This window comes from Hemiscyllium ocellatum, chromosome 12, assembly GCF_020745735.1.
Source record: "Hemiscyllium ocellatum isolate sHemOce1 chromosome 12, sHemOce1.pat.X.cur, whole genome shotgun sequence".
Classification (NCBI taxonomy): domain Eukaryota; kingdom Metazoa; phylum Chordata; class Chondrichthyes; order Orectolobiformes; family Hemiscylliidae; genus Hemiscyllium; species Hemiscyllium ocellatum.
In genome coordinates this window covers 12,307,331-12,330,655 of record NC_083412.1, presented here as the reverse complement: position 1 = coordinate 12,330,655, position 23,325 = coordinate 12,307,331, and the positions used below count along the sequence as shown (strand labels likewise).

The 23,325-nt window shown below is 44.9% G+C and overlaps 1 protein-coding gene across 3 annotated transcripts in view; it reads right to left on the bottom strand.

Annotated features, from left to right (window-relative positions):
* Window positions 1-23,325, bottom strand: part of ptchd1 (patched domain containing 1) — a 44,930-nt gene that overhangs the window by 4,290 nt on the left and 17,315 nt on the right. The window contains exons 2-4 of one of the 3 annotated variants that reach the window (XM_060833332.1): window positions 18,398-19,058; window positions 3,692-5,097; window positions 316-1,489 (exon numbers count right to left, since the gene is read on the bottom strand). In XM_060833332.1, coding sequence (XP_060689315.1) covers window positions 1,433-1,489; window positions 3,692-5,097; window positions 18,398-19,058 — 2,124 coding nt within the window. In that variant the 3' untranslated portion in view covers window positions 316-1,432. Of the gene's footprint in view, window positions 1-315; window positions 1,490-2,672; window positions 3,282-3,379; window positions 5,098-18,397; window positions 19,059-23,325 lie in introns of those variants that run through there. The other 2 variants (XR_009645258.1, XM_060833331.1) reach the window with 2 other exon arrangements.

Genomic DNA, 23,325 nt, shown 5'->3' with positions numbered 1-23,325 from the left:
TTTCTTCTTGGTATTCCTGACCAATAAATTTCGGACTAGCGAGGTTACAGAGTAGATACATTTGTGTGATTTTTAAAGTCCAGATTACATCTAAATCTTGAAAAGCGTGATTCACCCTGACGGAATTACCTTGATTTCCATTCAAGAAGGAATGAGATAGGATATAAAATTGTAAATCATTCAAACGAGTCACATTTTTTAATGAACTTAAAGGTATTTGTAGATGCCACCAATGTGGTCACACCTTCAAAAGCAGAGTTACATGTTTATAGACTTACTATAGGAACAATAGTTGTGTGAAGGAACTGGACTTACCTTTTTACATGGACAGTTCTTGGAGATATAAAAGTCACCCTGTACGTTCCTAGCAGCATTGTGAAGTACATCATTCACGTTTACTCTTTAGTAAAAATATTCAGCAGGTTGCTAAGGAGGCCAGTGTGTAACATTGATCAGTAATCACCAGCTGTGCTTTGTTCATGATTGGTGCCAAATACAATTTGCATTGACCCACGAGAGGATTCCTTGCCAATGAAATGTCAGCTCAACTAAAAAGAGAAGTATCGGCATGAGGCCTGTGCAAAACTGAGAATCTAGACTGAATACTGTCTCGGGATTTCTCCTCAATCTGTATACCGTCTCAAATCCAGGACAGACATTCCTTGCTTCTTGAGGTGTGCTTGCAGCGATGAGCAGGAGAATGAGGTAAGATACATTTAGCGAACAATCGAATTTGCTTGAGAATAGGTTGGAAGTTAAAGTGCCTGCCTCCTTGAAGTGACATCACCTAAGGGGGAAATCACCTTGCACACTGCTGGTAAATTATCAGACAAGGGCTCTCTCCAATCGCTCTTCTAGGAGCCCTGAGGGCCGACAGCAAAACGGCAAAGTGTCCCATTCATTTTACAGTCCATCCAGTCTCTGCCAGCTGAAGAGAGGAACCTGAGCCAGGTTTCAGGTCTGACCATAGCCTGAGACTAGATCACTGGGCAGTTCAGACCAAACTTGGGGAGAAGAGGACGAGGGAGGAGTGGGCAGGGTGTTCTTCAATAAAAGACCCATTGTCGAGCCTTGTATTAGCCCCTGTTTTGCTTTTTTTTTTGAATGGGCATTCATACTTTACCTTAAAATTGAACAGGGTAAATAATTAGCAGGAAGGGCAGGAGGACACAGGTTTAAGACAATGGGCACACAAAGCAGGAAGGGAGTGGAAAAAAAATTGTTTAACTCAGCAAGTTACAGTGATGAGGAAAGTACTGCCTTGAAAGGTAGTGGAAGCAGGTTTAACAACAAAGAGGAGTTGGAAAAAGGTCTGAACAGTAACCATTTGAAGGGACTTTAGGAAAAGGCCAGGGAAGTGCGATTAATTAGATAGCTCTTTCAAAGAGCTGGCATAGTCATGACAGGCCAAGTGGACAGCTTTCATTCTGAATCATTCAATAATCCAATGATCTTCCTGTGCAAGGTTCAAATTGATATTTAATTTTACCTGAAAGACAAAAAGTAGAGATAGTTCATAATTCAGTTTTTTTTCTTGCTTCTGTCAACCTGCGAATGTTGCCATTGGGGCTGAAGTTTCCAAGACTTATCTTAAAATACATTTTCTCAGGTAAAAAGCCCGAGACCCAAATGGTTCTTCGGGTAGAACCTTACCGAGGGAGCCGGCAGTCTGCAAAACACTTTTAATCTCAGGTAAAGAATTGCCCTGATAAATGGGGTGGCATGGTGGCTCAGTGGTTAGCACTGCTGCCTCACAGCACCTGGGACCTGGGTTCAATTCCAGCCTCAGGCAACCATCTGTGTGGAGTTTGCATATCCTCCCCGTGTCTGTGTGGGTTTCCTCCCATGTTTCAAAAGAGCCATAGGGAGAGGCTGGGCCGAGGGGTGACCTTATAGAGGTTTACAAAATTATGAGGGGCATGGATAGGATAAATAGGCAAGGTCTTTTCCCTGGGGTGGGGGAGTCCAGAACTAGAGGGCATAGGTTTAGGTGAGAGGGGAAAGATATAAAAGAGACCTAAGGGGCAACATTTTCAAGCAGAGGCTGGTACAGGTATGGAATGAGTTACCAAAGGAAGTGTGAAGGCTGTTACAATTGCAACAGTTAAGAGGCGTTTGGATGGGTATGTGAATAGGAAGTGTTTGGAGTGATATGGGCTAGGTGCTGGCAGATGGGACTAGATTTGGTTGGGATATCTGGTTGGCATGGATGGGTTGGACCGAAGGGTCTGTTTCCATGCTGTCCATCTCTATGACTCCATGAGCAGGTCAGGTGGATTGGCCATGCTAAATTGCCCATAGCGTTAGGTGCATTAGTCAGGGGGAAATGGGTCTGGGTGGGTTACTCTTTGGAGGGTCAGTGTGGACCTGTTGGGCTGAAGGGCCTGTTTCCACACTGGAGGGAATCTGATCCAACCAGGTTAGCAGATAATATCAGGTAAGAGGAGGAGGAGGTGATAGCCTAGTGGTATTATCGTTGGAATGTCAATCCAGTGACCCAGAGAATGTTCTGGGACCTGTCTTCAAATTCTGCCATGGCGGACAGTGGAATTCATTTTTTTTTTAAAAATCCCACTACTTTGGGAAATACCCTGGGAGAGTTCACAAAACCTATTGAGTTTCTTCCCTTCAACTTGCGCTTCCCAAGTGGAAAAATATTGAAACTCGCCTACCCAGAGAATTCTGATGATGCAGGTAACACCTAGTTTATCAGGACCAACACCGCCTTTAGACCATCCAGCTCTTGTATGGGAATCCCAGTTCAGCAGAGTGCAAATGGGCAGATGAATTATTCGAATGCATGCAGCTCCCTTGTTCCGTCTCCACAGTGTCCTCAAATGCTGAGCAGTGCACTCCTGTTATAGCCTCAGTACCCCGGGTGGCTCCAAATAGGCTGGGCAAACTCTGAAGGGGGTTCCCCAGGGCTGACATGTCGAGAAGATATTTCAATTTGTGGGGAAGTCCAGAAATACCGGCCATAAAATGTAAGGGAGTCACGAATAAATCCAAGAGGTGATTCTTTACTCGGAGAGTGGTGAGAACGAAGAACTCGCCCCCACGGTGAGTGGTTGTGATGAACTGAGGAAGTTGGATGTGTGTGCATATGGGAGAAAGGAATTGATGGATTTGTTGATAAAGGTGAGTTGAAGGTAAAGCGGGAGGAGGTCCATGTGGATCATGGACCCCAAAATAGACCTGCTGCCCCTCTCTCTCTCTCTGCCTCCAGGAGGAATCAAGTTTACTTCCCACTAACACTTTTTCTCCTCGGCGTATCTGCCACATCTCCTCCCACCCCTCCCCCAACCCCATCCATGAAGCTGCATTTCATTAGCCCATTTCCCCCATCCCACCTATACATTCACATGAATTCCCCCCCATCTCTTTGTCTCTTTCTCTCTCTCCGTCTCTCTCTCTCTCTCCGCATCGCCTGGCTGCATTGTGCCAATCAGACTGAGGTGATGTGGTCAACCACTCGGGTGCCATCCAAGTCCACCATTTCCATGCACTCGACCTCGCTGTGGTTTTCTGGGCTCTTCCTCTCCGCCTGCTTCTTAGAAGGTGGAACAAAGGTCAGGAGCACGGGCAGAATGGCAAAGCAGTGGAGAAAGGTGAAAAGGGCTATAAGAAACAGACACCTGAATAGTGTGCAGATCAGGTTCGAAGGCACCGAACTAAGGGGGATTATACCAACCATGTAGCAAAAGTTGCTCTGCAAAATGGCCACTCCATGCAGTTCCAAAGCATTCTTAACCCACTTCGTCCTTGTCAGGTCTTTACCCAGGACAAACGTCGATAGGAACGGTGCACAGTTGTCGATGGTGTAGTTTATCCCGTAAATTAAGCAGAGGACGGAGATACAGTCCAGTTCTACATCCCACAGGCTCATAAAGCCAGCGACTCCAAACTCCACTGAGGCCACGGTCAGACTGAGCCAGACGTTCAGCAGAGGGTTCACCACCAAGAAGCCGGAGAAGAAGAGGACAAACAGAGCACTGATGCACGAGTTCTGCAGAGGAGCTCCCACCGATGAAGCATACCGGTCCATGTATATAAACGACGGGTTGAAAATCATAAATTTCACCTTGTAGGTCAGGGACAGTTTCCTCAGTGTCTCCAGCAGATCATAAATCTCTTCCCTGGTGTTCTCTGCTGTCTTGGCCACGAGATACATGCGTGAGGCCACCACCTCCAGCTCGTTGTTGACCTTCCTCACCAGTATGATATCATCGGAGAATTGGGAATACTGTGGCGTCTTTAGGAAGGAATTCCGCAGGGTCTCTAGGAAGTAGCTGCGAGACACTGGAGGGGTAACATTCAATTTTTTAAGGTAATTCAAATACGTTTCGAACCAAGAAATTCTGACAAAGCCCCCGGTGATTTCTAACAAATCCTCCTGGACGCTGGCATTCCAGTATTCAATGGGTTCATAAATATAAAAGCCAATGACGGGGCTATAGCTACTGAAGTATCTCTGCTGGACGGTGCTATACGAGACAGTTCGAGACTCAGTGGCCACCACATTGCTGAGGTCCAGACCTTCACTGATCTGCAGGTAGCCCATTAAGGCAAAGGAGATATAAACCAGATAAAACAAAACCACAAAAGGCTTGACGTAAGTGTTTGTAATCCAATCACAATAATACTGCTTCAGAAACCAAAGCAGGAACTGACTTTCATAGGGGCTTGTGTCGTTTGAGCTGGCTGCCTCCTCACTGAACTTGGACATCATGATAAACCGATACCAGGCTGGTTTTGCTTGCAGATCATCTGGTTTGGGCACTTTTCTACAAAAGAGACTGTGCTGGTAATTATTTTCTAAGTAACCAGTGAAGACCAGATTGGAGCCATAGAATGCCATCAGGTAGAGGTAGTTAAAAAGCACGGATATGCATGTGTTCACACAGAACTCCTTCACTGCTTCTATATTGGTGAAGGGACTGGCGCCAATGCCAAAGGTCACCATGTACATGGCAGTGGTGAGTGTAATGGGCAGCATGGTGTCAGCATACACATTGGCAATCCTCTCCTTCACATGCTGATCCTCCATGGTCTCCCTCCACGATGAGAGCATTTCAAACATGCCGTAGAGTCCATGTCCTGAGGGAAGGAAGACAGACAGGTTTGTATTAACGTCAGAGAATTGGAAGCCAGCCAGAAAACCTGTTTGGTGCAGGGGGGAGGTCCCAGGCAGGTCCCAGCATACTGTGCAAACCTGATCTACCAAACCTACCCTGCAGGAAATGAGGCCTGTGCATGTGCCCAGGTTCTTACCCTCTCCCACATGAGAAGGCAGCTGTAATGCCTGAGTCTTGTCCTTTGCTTGTTAATCCTGCCATGCGCAGTGGTAGGTTTTGACCTTTGGCTGTCAGTTATAGGACGAAGTGCTCACCTTTCTCACCCTCACCAATAATTTTGAGAACCCACCCCATTTCAGAATCAGAAAATTATTACAGGGTTGTGCAAGGCTATTCAGCCCATTTTTTTCTGCGCCAAGGTCTCCAAATGATTGGTGCCATTGCTTTGTTCTTTTGCCCTCACAAATGCCTCAGTTAAACCTGCCTCCATCACCCTTCTTGGCATTGCATTCCGGACCCCAATTGCTTGCTGTGTACACTGCACTTGCTTAATTTACAAACTACTTTAAATCTGAGTGTCCTCTCATTCTTGATTCTTTTATGAGCGCAACAGTTTCTCCCTACCTACTCTGTCTCAGCCCGTTGTGATTTTGAGAACTTTGATCAAATTTCTCTTCAGCCTTCTCCTGTCCCAGGGAAACAGTGCTCCAAACTGAAGCTTCTCAACCATTCATTCTTCTGCACTCTCCAAAATATTCCCATTCTTCCTGGCATCCAGCATTGTACACAATCCTCCTTAGGGAGGAGATTTCTGGGATTGTGTCCAGGGAAGTTATTTGGCTGGAATTGAGAAATAAGAAAGGGATGATCACCTCATCAGGATTTTACTATAGACTCCCCAGCAGTCAGTGGGAAATTGAGAAACAAACATGTAAGCAGATCTCAGTTATCTTTAAGAATAATAGAGTGGGAGATTTTAACTTTCCAAACATGGACTGGGACTGCCATAGTGTTCAGGGTTTAGATGGAGAGGAATTTGTTAAGAGTAGACAAGAAAATTTTCTGATTCAGTATATGGATGTCCCTCCTCGAGAAGGTGCAAAACTTGACCCACTGTTGTAAACACAAAGCTGGGCAGGTGGCTGAGGTGTCAGTGGGGAGAGCACTTTGGGGCCAGCGACCATAACTCTATTAGTTTTAAAATGGTGATGGACAAGGATAGACCAGATCTAGAAGTTAAAGTTCTAAATTGGAGGAAGGCCAATTTTGATGACATAAGGCAAGAACTTTCAAAAGTTGACTGGGGACGGATGTTCGCAGGTACAGGGACGGCTGGAAAATGGGAAGCCTTCAGAAATGAGATAATGAGAGTCCAGGGACAATATGTTCTTGTTAGGGTGAAGGGCAAGGCTGGTAGATTTAGGGAATGCTGGATGATGAGAGAAATTGAGATTTTGGTCAAGAATATGAAGGAAACAGATGTCAGGTAATAGACAGCAGAGATCAAGTGACTTATACACTTAATGGTAAGGCCCTGGGAGTGTTGCTGAACAAAGAGACCTTGGAGTGCAAGTTCATAGTTCCTTGAAAGTGGAGTCACAGGTAGATAGTATAGTGAAGGGAGTGTTTGATATGCTTGCCTTTATTGGTCAAAGAATTGATTATAAGAATTGGGAGATCATGTTGCGGCTGTCTAGGACATTGGTTACGCCACTTTTGGAATACTACATGCAAAACTGGTCTCCCTGATATAGGAAGGATGTTGTGAAACGTGAAAGGGTTCAGAAAATATTTACAAAGATGCTGCCAGGGTTGGAGGGTTTGTACTACAGGAAGAGACTGAATAAGCTGGGACTATTTTCCCTGGCACATCAGAAGCTGAGGGGTGACCCTATCGAGGTTTATAAAATCACGGGCAGCATGGATAGAGTGAGGAGAACCAAGGTCTTTCCTCACGGGCGGGGAGTCCAAAACTCGAGGGCATGGGATTATGGTAAGAGGGGAAAGATTTAAAAGGAGGCAACTTTTGCACACAGAGGATGGTGTATGCATAGAATGGGCTGCCAGAGGAAGTGGTGGAGGCTGGTATAATAACAACATTTAAAAGGCATCTGGATAGGTACATGAATAGGAAAGGTTTAAAGGGATATGGGCCAATTGCTGGCAAATGGGACTAGATTAATTTAGGATATCTGGTCGGCATGGACAAGTTGGACCGAAGGATCTGTTTCTTTGCTGTACAACTCTATGACTCTACAGACTATACTCAATCAATCTGCACTTGCAAAGTTCAAAGCGTCCACTGTCAGATGTGATTCTGGATTGGGCAGCACATGCTGAACAATACTAAATGTGTTGACAGCTACACTGGCAAGCAATGTAAGGTCACCAGTCAAGTTCATAACATGGTTCATTTGTGCTTGCAGGAAGTGTACAAGGCTACAGAGAGAGTTATTCCCCCCGATGGCCTGTCTCCTTCTCATAGTTATCTCCGTGCCTGGCTGTTCTTGGAATGGGACAATTATGGGAAAGGCCCAGCTGGTTCACTGACCTTTTTTAGGGAAGGAAATTGGCCATCTTAACTAGTTCTGTCCTACATGTAACTCCAGATCCCCAACTGCCTGTTCTCCACAAGCTTGCCGTTGTTTACTTGGCTTGTCAATCATCACTGAGCTCAATCACCCAAGGCTTTTCAATGGCCCTCAGATTTGATTTTCAAGATGTGTTGCCACATGGGTACCAGCTTGCCACCACTGGCCTCAACTCCCTACTCAAGCCTCAAACGTTGATGCATCACAAGCCTTGAAAGTCAACTGGTCTCGGGTCTCAAACAACCACCAATCAGAGGCGTCATAAACAAATGGTCACAGGCTTCAAACACTACAGGCCAGAAAACACTTACACTGGCTTCAAACCGTAATAAGCCACAGGCCTCAACCATCAATGGGTTTTAGACCTCAGACACATGTAGCTTTTAAGCTATAAATAACCATCGGTCAAAGATATCAGACAACAAGGGGATAAAGGCCTCAAACACCAGAAGGCCAGAGGCCTCAGTGGTTAGAGGCCCCATTAATGCTTTCCAAATTTTCTTTCATATATCTTTTACAATACTTTCTAGCATTGTCTCCTCTACTGATGTTAGGCCAACTGGTCTGTAATTCTCTATTAGTTCTCTCCCTCCCTCTTTAAACATTGGGTTACATTTGCCAATCTTCCAATGTGTAGGGACTGCACTAGAGTCGAGAGAGTTTTGGAAAGCATTACTGGGATTAGTTAAAGCCAACATTCTGAACAAATCTACTGGAGTTTTTTTTTGACCAGATAACTAGTAGATTGGTAAGGGAGAACTAGAGGTGTATTTGGATTTTCAGATGGCTTTTGATAAGATCTCTCATAGAGGTTAGTGGGCAAAGTTGAAGTTTATGGAATAGGGCATAATTAGATTAGATTAGATTACTTACAGTGTGAAAACAGGCCCTTCGGCCCAACAAGTCCACACTGACCCGCCAAAGCGCAACCCAGCCAGACCCATTCTCCTACATTTACCCCTTCACCTAACACTACGGGCAATTTAGCATGGCCAATTCACCTAACCTGCACATCTTTGGATTGTGGGAGGAAACCGGAGCACCCGGAGGAAACCCACGCAGACACGGGGAGAATATGCAAACTCCACACAGTAAGTCGCCTGTGGCGGGAATTGAACCCGGGTCTCTGGCGCTGTGAGGCAGCATTGCTAACCACTGTGCCACCGTGCCGCCCACATGCCACCGTGCTGCCCACTACTATGCATAGTGTATTAGCAAGGACTGAGAATTACTTGACAGACAAGAAACAGGGAGTGAGAATAAATGGATCTCTTTCTGGGTGGCAGGCAGTGATGAATGGGGTACCATAGGGAACAGTGCTAGGCCTTAGCTATTCACGACGTACAGTCGGTTCTGCTATAACGTGCATTTCTTCAACGCAAATTGGCTATAACGTGATTGAAGAATTTAGACTATTATTTGTAGAAGGCGAACTTTGCTTACCTGAATTGGATATAACACGATTCAGGCCCCATTAATTTAAATGGTGTTGGTATTACACAATTTTCTTATAATGCGGGGTGACATGGGAGCGGAACTGTCACAATATATCAGGACCGGCTGTATTAAAATGACCTGGACGAAGGAACCAAATGCAACATTTCCAAGTTTCCTGCTGACTCAAAACTGGACAGGATTGTGAGCTGTGAGCAGGATGCAAAGAAGCTTCAAGGTGATTTAGACAAGTTGAGTGACTGGGGAACACACATGGCATGTGCAGTACAATGTGGTTAAATGTGAAGTTGTGAAAAACAGAAAGGCAAAGTATTGTTTAAATAGTGACGTATTGAGAAGAGTGGATGTATGACCTCGTCCATCAGGCAGAAGGTACAGAGGCTTGAACACACGCACCAGGTTCAAGAACAGCTTCTTCCCTGTCATTATAGACTGCTGAATGGACTCACTCTGTCTCAGCATCCTAAGATCTGTATGTCCTTGTTTGCTATGATCTGTCTGTACTGTTCGCAAAACAGAGCTTTTCACTGTACTACGGTACATGAGACTACAATAAACCAAATCAGATACAAGAGATCTGTGCTTCTTTTACAATGAAAACTGACAGATAGGTGCAGCAAGCAGTTAAGAAATCAAATGATCTATTGGCCTTCGTTGCAACAAAATTTGTGTTGAGAGTCATAGAGATGTACAGCATTGAAACAGACCCTTCGGTCCAACCCATACGTGCCGACCAGATATCCCAACCCAATCTAGTCCTATCTGCCAGCACCCGGCCCATATCTCTCCAAACCCTTCCTATTCATATACCCATCCAAATGCCTCTTAAATATTGCAATTGTACCAGCCTCCACCACATCCTCTGGCAGCTCATTCCATACACGTACCACCCTCTGTGTGAAAAGGTTGCCCCTTAGGTCTCTTTTATATCTTTCCCCTCTCACCCTAAACCTACACCCTCTAGTTCTGGACTCCCCGACCCCAAGGAAAAGACTTTGCCTATTTAACCTATCCATGCCCCTCATAATTTTGTAAACCTCTATAATCAAGTTTCACAACATCTTTCCGTTAGGAAGGAGACCAGAATTACACGCAATGTTCCAACAGTGGCCTGACCAATGTCCTGTACAGCCGCAACATGACCTCCTAACTCCTGTACTTAATACTCTGACCAATAAAGGAAAGCATACCAAATGCCTTCTTCACTATCCTATCTACCTGCAACTCCACTTTCAAGGAGCTATGAACCAGCACTCTAAGGTCTCTTTGTTCAGCAACACTCCCTAGGACCTTACCATTAAGTGTATAAGTCCTACTAAGATTTGCTTTCCCAAAATGCAGCACCTCACATTTATCTGAATTAAACTCCATCTGCCACTTCTCAGCCCATTGGCCCATCTTGTCTAGATTATGTTGTAATCTGAGGTAATCCTCTTTGCTGTCCACTACACCTCCAATTCTGGTGTCATCTGCAAACTTACGAACTCTACGTCTTATGCTCACATCCAAATCATTTACTGCAAATACACAGGGCCTTGGTGTTACACAGGGCCTTGGTGAGACCATGCCTGGAGTTTTGGTCTCCCTACCTAAGAAAGAATCTTCTTACTGGAGAGGGAGTATGCTGAGGTTCATTAGGCTGATACTGGGCTTGACAGGACTGTTCTGTGAGAAGTGAATAATTTGGCTTAACCTGTATCCTCTATAAGTTAGAAAAATGAGAGGAGAGCTGACTGAAATATACAAAATTCTAACAGGGCTGGCCAGACTAGATACAAGAAGGATGTTTTCCCGAGTTGTAAAATCTAGTTCTCTTATCCTGAGACTGTCTCAGGATAAGAGTAAACTATTTAGGGCTGAGATGAGGAAAATTTCTTCAAAGAACAATGATCTTGTGGAATTCTCTACCAGAGAAGGTCGTGGAGGCTAGGTCACTGAATATATTCAAGGAAGATGTTTGACATTCAATTGCATTATTATTGCTGAAACCCCTACCGTCAACATCCTGGGGGTTACCATTGACCAGAAGCTGAACTAGCCAACCATATTAACAGAGCGGCTGCAAGAGTAGGTCTGAAGCCAGGAATTCCAAGTTGAATGGCTCATTTCCTCTCTCCAAAGCCTTCATATAAGTTACAAGGCACAGGTCAGGAATGTGATGTAATATTCTCTACTTGCCTGGTAATAGTGCTGCAACAACACACAGAACGTGCTGACATCCTGAAGAAATCCACCATCTTCATTAACTCCTTTCCACCACCAATCTACAGATGCAATAGTGTGTACCATCTACAAGATTTAGTGCAGCAACTCACCAAGGCTCCACCGATAGCACCTTCCAAGTGCATGACCACTACCGCCTAGAAGGTATCACCTGCAAGATCCCCTCCAAGCTACTCACCGTCCTGACTTTGAATGAAATGACCATTCCTTCACTGTCTCTGGGTCAAAATATTGGAACTCCCTCTCTATACCCCAAGAACGGTAGTAGCTCAAGAGGGTAGCTCACCACCACCTTTCAAGGGAAATTAAGGTCGGATGATAAATAGTGGCCCAGCTAGTGACACCCATACGCATGAATTAATAACCTAAAGCAACTCAATATCAGGGACCTCCTGTTTGCTAACCACTGGGATAAAAGGATTGTTAATAAGATCTCATACTTTCTTTTCCCTCCCAAAAGTAGCTTGAATAGCAGGATCATTGTTCAGCAAGCGAATTTTGCAGTTTGATTTTGACCTTGGCAAAGGGAGCCCCTTTGGAAGTGACAGAAATCCCCCACACAGCCAGTGACCAAAATAAGAATATACAGTGACGGACAGGATTCAGAGGGGAGGTGCTGTGCTTTAACATTAACATGCCAAACCAAAATCATTGGAATACTTGGAAAGTTTCCCAGTACCAGCTATTGGCAACTGCAGTCTAGACAGGCCATCTGTGGACCTTCATTCACACAGATTCTTTTGCACTGCTTCACTGCCCATCTCAGTTCACTTTTAAACACACAACAGCTTCTGCTACAGTTACCACAGAAAAAACTCAATGAAATGAGTCATAAATTGTTTGACCTTGCTCAGGCAGAGGAATGGAATAAAATGATATCCGTTGACAGAACGTAGATTCCACAATGGCTGTTTCTACTTTGTAGATCCAATGAGGACACATGTAGCTTCAGATTAACTTACACTCTCACTTGAGGTAAGACAGTGGTAGTAATGTCACGAGTAATCTGGAGGCCCAAGTGATTGCTTTCAGGACATGGGTTCAAATCCCACCAAGGCAGCTGGTGGAATTTGTAACAAATGAATAAATCTGGAATGGAAATCTACTCATAGGGTCACACATACGGAAACAAACCCTTCAGTCCAACCAGTCCACGCCGACCATAAACGCAAACTCAATTAGTCCCACCATCCTGTGCTTGGCCCATATTCCTCCAAACATTTCTGATTCATGTACTTATCCAAATGTCTTTTAAACGTTGTAACTGTGCCCGCACCCACCATGTCCTTTGGAAGTTGGTTCCACACATGAACCATTCTGTGTGTAAAACATTTGTAATGGTGGCCATGACTATAAGTTGTGAAAACCTATCTCATTTCCCAATGGAAGGAAATTTGCTGTCTTTACCTGATCGGGCCTACATGTGATTCCACCAACTCACAGCGATGTGGCTTACTCTGGATTATGCTCTGAAATGGCCCTAGACAAGCCAGTCAGTTCAAGCTAGCTAGGAATTTGCGATAAGCTCTGCCCTTGCCAGCAGCACTCATTTCCCATGAAAGAATAAAGAAATAGAACAGAGAAATGCTAATGCTAACCAGAAATGTAGCAACTAGAATTAAAAAAAACGAAAAGAAAACAAACTGCAGATGCTGGAAGTCTGAAACAGAAATTGCTGCAACACTCAGCAAGTCTGTCAGTATCTGTGGAGAGAAAGCAGAACTGCGCTCTGAAGAAGGATCACTGGACTCAAAACATTAACTCTTTCTCTCCACAGATTACTGCCAGATCTGTTCAGAATCTGTAGGGGATGGGGCACAACTGAAATGTGGAGCTTATTCAAGGAACAGCTACTGCGTGTCCTGGATAAGTATGTACCTGTCGGGCAGGGAGGAAGTTGTTGAGCGAGGGAGCCGTGGTTTACTAAAGAATCTCTCATCAAGACGAAGAAGGCGGCTTATGTTAGGATGAGACGTGAAGGCTCAGTTAGGGCGTTTGAGAGTTACAAGTTAGCCAGGAAAGACCGAAAGAGAGAGTTAAGAAGAACCAGGAGGGGACATAAGAAGTCACTGGTGGATAGGATCAAGGAAAACCCTAATGCTTTCTACAGGTATAATAGGAATAAAAGAATGATGACAGTAAGATTAGAGTCAATCAAGGATAGTAGTGGGAAGTTGTGTGTGTAGTCAGAGCAGATAGGGGAAGCGCTGAATGAATATTTTTCGTCAGTATTCACACTGGAAAAAGACAATGTTGTCGTGGGGAATACTGAGATATAGGCTACTAGAATAGATGGGATTGAAATGCACAAGGAGGAGGTGTTAGCAATTCTGGAAAGTGTGAAAAGAGATAAGTCCCCTGGGCCAAATGGGATTCATCCCATAATTCGCTGGGAAGCCAGAGGAGATTGCCAAAACTTTGGCTTTGATCTTTATGTCTTCATTGTCTACAGGAATAGTGCCAGAAAACTGGAGGATAGCAAATATTATTCCCTTGTTCAAGAAGGGGAGTAGAGCCAACCCTGGTAATTATAGACTAGTGGTCCTTACTTCGGTTGTAGGTAAAGTGTTGGAAAAGGTTATAAGAGATAGGATTTATAATCATCCAGCAAGGAATAAGTTGATTAGGGATAGTCAACATGGTTTTGCGAAGGATAGGTATGCCTCACAAACCTTATTGAGTTCTTTGAGAAGAAGCGGGTGCTCCGGCTTCCTCCCACAGTCCATAAATGTGCAGGTTAGGTGAATTGGCCACGCTAAATTGCCCACAGTGTTAGGTGAAGGGGTAAATGTAGGGGAATGGTTCTGGGTGGGTGCGCTTCGGCGGGTCGGTGTGGACTTGTTGGGCTGAAGGGCCTGTTTCCTCACTGTAAGTAATCTAATCTAAAGACCAGACATGTGGATGAGGGTAAAGAATATGTGGAATTCAGTAAAGGCACTTGATAAGGTTCCCCATGGTAGGCTATTGTGCAAAATACGGAGGCATGGGATTGAGAGTGATTTAACAGTTTTGATCAGAAATTGGATAGCTGAAAGAAGACAGAGGGTGCTAGTTGATGGGAAATATTCATCCTGGACTTCATTTACTAATGGTGTACCGCAAGGATCTGTTTTGGGTCCACTGCAATTTGACATTTTTATAAATGACATGGATGAGGGAATAGAAAGATGGCTTACTACATTTGTGGAAGACACTGAGGTTGGTAGAGTTTAGATTAGATTAGACTTAGATTAGACTTACAGTGTGGAAACAGGCCCTTCGGCCCAACAAGTCCACACCGACCCGCCGAAGCGAAACCCACCCATACCCCTACATTACCCCTTACCTAACACTACGGGCAATTTAGCATGGCCAATTCACCTGACCCGCACATCTTTGGACTGTGGGAGGAAACCGGAGCACCCGGAGGAAACCCACGCAGACACGGGGAGAACGTGCAAACTCCACACAGTCAGTCGCCTGAGTCGGGAATTGAACCCGGGTCTTCAGGCGCTGTGAGGCAGCAGTGCTAACCACTGTGCCACCGTGCCGCCCACAAGTTGTGGATAGTAGATAGTGACAAAGGATGTTGTAGGTTACAGAGGGACAGAGATAAGCTGCAGAGCTGGGCTGAGAGGTGGCAAAAAGCATTTAATGTGGAAAAGTGTGAGGTGGTTCACTTTGGAAGGAGTAACAGGAATGCAGAGTATTGGGTTAATTGTAAAATTCTTGGTAGTGTCGATTAACAGAGAGATCTCGGTGTCCATGTCCATAGATCCCTGAAAGTTGCCTCCCAGGTTGATAGGGCTGTTAAGAAGGCATGGCATATGGTGTGTTACCTTTTGTTAGTAGAGGGATTAAGTCTCAGAGCCATGAGGTTATGCTGCAGTTGCACAAAACTCTAGGGAGTATTGTGTACAGTTCTAGTCACTGCATTGTTCCGAAGGATGTGGAAGCTTTGGAAAGTGTGCAGAGGAGATTTACTAGGATGTTGCCTGGTATGGAGGGAAGGTCTAACGAGGAAAGGCTGAGGAACCTTAGGCAGTTTTCATTAAGAGAAAAAGTTGATAGATGATTTAATTGAGACATACAAATTAATCAGAGAGTTAGGTAGGGTGGACAGTGAGAGCCTTTTTCCTTGGATGGTGAAAGCTAGCATAAGGGGATATAGCTTTAAATTGAGGGGTGATAGATATAGGACAGATTGCAGAGGTAGTTTCTTTATTCAGAGAGTTGTCGGGGCATGGAACGGCCTACCTGCAACAGTAATAGACTCGCCAACTTTAAGGGCATTTAAATGGTCATTGAATAGACATATGGATGAAAATAGAATAGTATAGATTTGATGGGCTTCAGCTTTGTTTCACGGGTTGGCACAACATCGAGGGCTGAAGGGCCTGTACTGCACTGTAATGTTCTACTATGTTTCTGTTTTTGTATGTAGTAACAAGAGTTGGCCATTCAGTCCTTCAAACCTACTCCACCATTAGAAACAAAGAAACTTAAGAGTCATCTTGACTCAAACTGTTAACTTGCTCTCTCTCTATGGATGCTGCCTGCCCTGCTGTGATCTCCAGCATTTGTTGTTTTCAGTACAGTTTCCAGCATCTGCAGTAATTTGCTCCTACATTAGTAACACAGGACTTAGGGACAGTTTTTAGCTATTTGGCCCTTTAAACCTGCTCCACTATTCAATAAGATCAGAACTGAACTATCCAGCTTCTCTCAACTGTCACTCTACACTTGTCTAACAAAACTTTACCAATCTTATTTTTGAAAACTTCAGTGACCGCCCCCCTCCCCAATAGCCTCAAAAGATTTACAGAGAAGTAACAATCCTTTAAGTGTAAGCATGCTTCCTAATTTCATCTTTGAGTAGTGTGATATTTTCCCAGGTGACTGCTGCTAGCACCTTGTGGTATTTGCCACCTTTAGCTGCTTACAGTACTGAATAAGGGTTGTATGCGGTAGTTTGCTTCATCAGATTGTCCTTTATTATTGTTTTGTCTCAGATCTATTTAGTGATTATTGGGATAGGACACACCCTGGGGAAAGGATACACCTCTATAGAATATTGACAGAAGAAGCTGTTCTTAGATAACAATGTCAACTGCATGAAAGTAATAAGTCCTTTACGTTTGGTCAGATATAATCACCAGGACGTTGGGGAGGTGGTACTGATGTACTTTCCACCTCCGAAACCTCAAGTAGAACTCCTTGCCTTTATCCACTGACCATGTGTGACTTTAGTACGATGGGTGGAGCTTATTAACATATATATTAACCCTTTCAGAACCATTTGTCCTACACAACAAATGCATGATTTCTAATTTTAAGGTTATGTCCCTATGTTCTGGTCTCTCCCACCAGAGGAAGCTCCTTTAATGAAGATACACAATTTAATCAGTGGTTAGCACTACTGCCTCACAGGACCTGGGTTTGATTCCAGCCCGGGGAAATGTCTGCGTGGAGTTTGCACGTTCTCCCCGTGTCTGCATTAGTTTCCTCTGGGTGCTCTGGTTCACTCCCACAGTCCAGAGATGTACAGGTCAGGGGGAGTGGCCATGCTAAACTGCCCATAATGTCTCATGGATGTGCAGTCTTGGGGGCATTAGAATGGGGAATTATGGAGATAGCGTCTGGGTGAGATGCTCTTGGGAGGGTCAGCGTGGACTCGATGGGCCGAATGGCCTGCATCCACACTGTAGCTATTTTCTGAGCTCAGACACTCAGACATTGTGGCTCTTCACTGTAATTATACTGACAGAATGACAGTTCCATTCCCTTATGCTTGTTAATACATACTCTTTGTCTTGTTTAAACTAGTGAATTTGCATTCATATTTGTGCAGCTCAAATCAAACTACAGCTCAATGGATTATTATTGAAGGGCAGTAACTGTTGTTTTGTAGCAAACCTGGCAGGTAAATTGCACAAAAATAGCCTCATACACAGACATGAGATCTATGACTGGTGTCTGGTTGAGCAGGGCTAATTCTCCCTCTATTCTTTCACTAACACCAAAGAATCTTTTACATTCAAGTGAGAGAATCAAAGTCAAGTAGGAAGGACAGCACCTATGCAAAATATTGCTCGAGTCCGAATAACCTATGGACTCAGAGGTGAAGGTGCAATCACTGGACCATGCTGGCATTATCATAGGATCATAGAATCCCTACAGTGTGGAAGCAGGCCACTCAGCCCATCGAGTTCACACTGACCCTTTGAAGAGCATCGCAACCAAATCTATCACACATCCAATTCCTGTAACCCTGCATTTCCCATGACTAACCCACCTAGCCTACACATCGCTGGACACTACGGGACAATTTAGCATGGCCAATCCACTTAACCTGCACATCTTTGGACTATGGGAGAAAATCGAAGCATCCAAAAGAAACCCACGCAGACACGGGGAGAACGTGCAAACTCCACACAGTCAGTCGCCCGAGGGTGGAATCGAACCTGGGTCCCTGATGCTGCGAGGTATCAGTGCTAACCACAGAGCCACTGCATTACCCCAAATTGTTTCTGTCTCTCCCACTACCTCGCAAATCTACTCATGAACAAGTATTTACTGTCTTCTAAATCTCACATCTCATTCACTACCTGTGGTCCCTCACACTGGGCCCCTTCATTTTCAAAACCAGTCATAGAGAACCATTGTGAACATCAAAACATCAAATCCCGATTTTCATTTTGCGCCAGATTTGTACCTCCAAATCCCAGTGAGTCTGTGTCATGTTCCCCCCTCCCCCCCCAAGGTCTCAAAATCCTTCCTAAATTAAGTTGTGCAACATCACTTTGAACTAAGAGGGGGTTGCCATAAATTGTGTTCCTTGTTCTTGAGAATAAAGTGGCTGCTTCAGTCCAGTTGCGAAGTTCAAATTCTTAAAGTTTCTGCAGAAATCTTGGGTGGGAATAGGTCGGTAAAAACTCTATGCACGTTATTAAAACTGGAAAAATAAATGCTTTGAGGTACAAATGAGTCTGTGACAGTACAGCTATTGATCAATTCCACACTGCAGTGACATTAATGTAACTAATCAAAGTGCAATTATGGTTGCATAATTACCTAATATAATGAACGGAATTCCCAGAAAGGTAGAGTTGTACTTCCCTCCCATCAAGTTGATAATCCCTGCTGATGTGAGGGTGGCCAGTGCCATTGTCACTAAGCCAAGGAGTCCAAGCCACGGCTTGCTACGAACACAGTCTTGCATGGAACAGCACAGCATGGCCAGTAGCCAAACCACCAGCAGGCTAGTCACCAGGTACCACTCTGAAACCTGGCTACTCTTTTGAAAATCTTCCTTCAGCGAAGACGATGTAAACGGATAGAGTTTCAGCTCCTTGTGAGATTTTTGGAAATTCTCGATGGTTTTGCAGAAAGCCGATTCCCATTTTTCCGCCACCAAATCATTCAAGGAGTTGCGTGTTTGCAGGTAATAGGTAATCTGTATCGCGCGAGCAGATTTCACCCGGTTCTTGTTCTGCAGAGTAACACCTCCAAGCTGGTGCCCGATAAACACCTCCTGGCCATCTTTAAGGTAGGTATTTGGGTAGTTGATGACAATCCCCGTGCCGTTGACAGTCCATGCAGCCCTCAGCTCCTCCAGCACATACACAATATCATCCAGGGCACACATCTTGTTGTCTTTTAGTATGCACATGTGTGCAAACGAATAGTTGAAGCCCAACATTGGCACCTGAATCCGTGTCACAGATGAATGCAACTGGAAAGAAGGAAAAAGAGGTTGCGGGATAAATTAACTGGAAAACAAATAGATTAGATTAGATTCCCTACATTGTGGAAACAGGCCCTTCAGCCCAGCAAGTCCGCACCAACCCTCCGAAGAATAACCCACCCACTCATTTCTCTACATTTAACCCTGACTAATACACCTAACACTATGAGCAGATTAGCATGACCAATTCACCTCACCTGAACATCTTTTGGAATTTGGGAGGAAACCCACACAGACACATGGAGAGTGTGCAAACTCCAGACAGTCACCCAAGGTGGGAACCAAACCTAGGTCTCTGGCACTGTGAGGCAGCAGTGCTAACCACTGAGCCACCGTGCCGCCCTGATACTTGACACAATTCTCCATTTATTACACAAGTTGTTTCATTTACATTTCGGGTCAAGTGACCGTACCTCAGAACTGAGGAAGTTCCAAGGAAGGGTCACCTGACCTGAAACATTAACTCTGATTTCTCTCCACAGATGCTGCCAGACCTGCTGTGTGTTTCCAGCAATTTCTGTTTTCGTTTCTGATTTACAGCATCTGCAGTTATTTCAGTTTTTGTTTGCTGACAGCAGGCATGCAGGTGCAACAGGCAGTAAAGAAACCAAACAGTATGTTGCCCTTATCGTAAAAGGATCTAAGTACAGGAACAAGGATGTTTTGCTGCAATTTTACAGGATATTGTTGGGGCCACACCTGGAAGATTGTACACAGTTTTCTGGGAACAGATGGTTTACTAAATCGATTCCTGGTTGGCAAGACTGACACATGAGAAAAGCTTGAATCAGTTAGGATTGGGCTCACTGCAGTTTAGAAGAATGAGGGAGGAGCTTATAGAAACCTTTAAAATTCTCACAGAATTAGACAGGTTAGATGCAGGAAGTAACGTAGAAATTGCTGGAAAAACTCAGCAGGTCTGGCAGTATTCGTGGAGAGAAATCAGAATGATTGTTTTGGTCCAGTGACCCTTCTTCAGAACTGATGGTAGCTAGGAGAAGGTTGGTATTTTTGCAGATGAGGCTTGGAGATAGACTCAGAGACAGAAAAATAGTTGGACAAAGGAATGGATAAAGGTCAGCCTGGGAGAATGAATATCTGCTCATAGAGACTATTAGCAGCAGAAGGTTGTGTTAACTCACTTCATAGAAAACATCTGACTTTTTACAACCAGGTTTATTTCCTTTTTGGTTTGAACAGTGATTTGCAGACTTCTGAGTTTGTCTGGCTTTTTCACTTGAGGAAAGCCTGCTAAGGAACAGGCTGCTCAGTTGGTGCCCTCCTGTTTCTGAAGCACATTTGTGGTAAATTCATTGTGAAACATGATTGTTATCTTGAATAGCAACTGGAAAACTTCTCAATACTGTTGTCGCTGAGCAAGCTGAATCTGACAAGATTCTAGAGATAACTGCCGACCTTCAGTGACACCTGTCTCCACATGCCAGAACGAAGGATCAACAGCCATCTGAATTTCTCAAACATTATCCTTTTTGCCTTTGAGAACTAAGACTTGTTGGCCGAAAAATGTTTTGCTGCAGAGTGGTTTATTTTTTCCCTCTTTACCTGTCCCTGTGTGTGTTGAGATTAGATTACTTACAGTGTGGAAACAGGCCCTTTGGCCCAACAAGTCCACACCGACCTGCCGAAGCCAACCCACATTTGCCCCTTTACCTAACACTACGGGCAATTTCACCTGACCTGCACATTTTTGGACTGTGGGAGGAAACCGGAGCACCCGGAGGAAACCCACACAGACACGGGGAGAACGTGCAAACTCCACACAGTCAGTCGCCTGAGTCGGGAATTGAACCCGGGTCTCTGGCGCTGTGAGGCAGCAGTGCTAACCCCTGCGCCACTGTGCCACCCCGTGTTTTGGGATGTTCAGAGAGGTATGCCTTTATATTTTCATATTAGAAACATGATTTATTACAGAAGCATTGCTAGTGAATCTTTTATTTTGAGCCTAACATAGAAAGTGTATGATTGGCCATATAACGAACCTTGCAAAAGCATTAGATTTGTGCATGAACCCAGACACCTATCTCAGTCATAACAGAACAAAATGGGGTTCTAGTAGGATATCCAATGCAGATAAGGTATAAATAATTAAAGCATGATTGAATAAAAGACAGCAATTTTTTGAGCATTATTCAATCAACATTGTTTTGGCAGTTGTAAAGATTGTTTCATAGGTGGAAGATTAATTCCTAAGTGAAATTACAAAAAGTAATTGGACAAAAAAATGACAGACTTCTTGAAATTAGGATGAAAAGCAAGGGCTAGGAAAGCAAATATAATTGAGCTAATGGCATATTTTAAATGTGCAGACAGACAATGCAAATCATTTGATAATTCAGAGTCAAAAAGTGTGATGCTGGAAAAGCTCAGCAGGTCAGGCAGCATCTGAGGAGCAGGACAATCAATGTTTCAAGCATAGGCCCTTCATCAGGAAGCGGGGAGGCAAGGGGTCTGAGAGATAAATGGAAGGAGCTTGGGGCTGGGGAAACGGTAGCTTGTAAGGTAGATGAAGGTGGGGGGGGTGGTGATGGTGATAGTTTGGAGTGGAGGGTGGAGCAGATAGGTGGGAAGGAAGATGAACAGGTAGGACAGTTCAGGAGGGCAGTGCTGAGTTGGAGGATTGGATCTGGGATAAGGTGGAGGGAGGGGAGATCCGCCACCTCCAAACGGACCCCACGACCAGGGATATATTTCCCGCCCCTCCCCTATCAGCGTTCCGAAAAGACCACTCCCTCCGTGACTCCCTCGTCAGGTCCACACCCCCCACCAACCCAACCTCCACTCATGGCACCTTCCCCTGCAACCGCAAGAAATGCAAAACTTGTGCCCACACCTCCTCCCTTACTTCTCTCCAAGGCCCCAAGGGATCCTTCCATATCCGCCACAAATTCATCTGCACCTCCACACACATCATTTACTGCATCCGCTGCATCCGATGTGTCCTCCTCTATACTGGGGAGACAGGTCGTCTACTTGCAGAACGTTTCAGGGAACACCTCTGGGACACCCAGACCAACCAACCAACCCAACCACCCCGAGGCTCAACACTTCAACTCCCCCTCCCACTCCACCAAGGACATGCAGATCCTTGGACTCCTCCACCGCCAGACCATAGCAACACGACGGCTGGAGGAAGAGCGCCTCATCTTCTACCTAGGAACCCTCCAACCACAAGGGTTGAACCTAGATTTCTCCAGTTTCCTCATTTCCCCTCCCCCCACCTTGTCTCAGTCAAATCCCTCGAACTCAGCACCGCCCTCCTAACCTGCAATCTTCTGTTTGTGGACCCAATATACCAACCACTACGGCGGACAGCTGAAACTGACAACAGGAAGCGGCAAGGAGAGACCACTATAAATACCGGAAGAAACATCAAAGAAGCGCTTCGCAGGAGGCTCCAAAGCACTGATGATGTCGCCTAGCCAGGGGATGAAACATTTGCAACAAAAACTTCCAGCTCAGCAAACAGAACCACAACAACGAGCACCCGAGCTACAAATCTTCGCACAAACTGCAATCTTCTTCCTGACCTCTCCGCTCCCACCCCCACTCTGGCCTATCACCATTACCTTGACCTCCTTCCACCTATCGCATTTCCAATGCCCCTCCCCCAAGGCCGTCCTCCCTACCTTTTATCTTAGCCTGCTGAACACACTTTCCTCATTCCTGAAGAAGGGCTCATGCCCGAAACGTCGATTCTCCTGCTCTTTGGATGCTGCCTGACCTGCTGCGCTTTTCCAGCAACACATTTTTCAGCTCTGATCTCCAGCATCTGCAGTCCTCACTTTCTCCGTGGTAAGCTTGCCACAAGGTATGAAGGCATGCCAACAATGCTGATAAGCAGTTCCAGGACTTTGACTCAGCGATACTGAAGGAATGGCGATATATTGCCAAGTCAGGTGAGTGGCTTGGAGGGAACTTGCCAGTGGTGGTGTTTCCTTATCCTTTGTTGATGGTATTGCCTGTGGCTTTAAAGATTCCTTAGACAATTTCTGCAATGCATCTTGTTAATAGTACACACTGCTGCTACTGAATGTCAGTAGTGTATCTAGTGCCAATTAAACAGGCTGCTTTGTCTTGGATGGTTTTCCGGTTCTTGAGTGTTACTAGGTTAACAGGGAGAATTCCATCGTACTTCTAACTTGTACTTTCTAGATGGTGGACAGGCTTTGGGAGTCATAGATACAAATACAGTATTCCTAGCCATTGCTGTGCAAATAGCCATATGTACAAATAT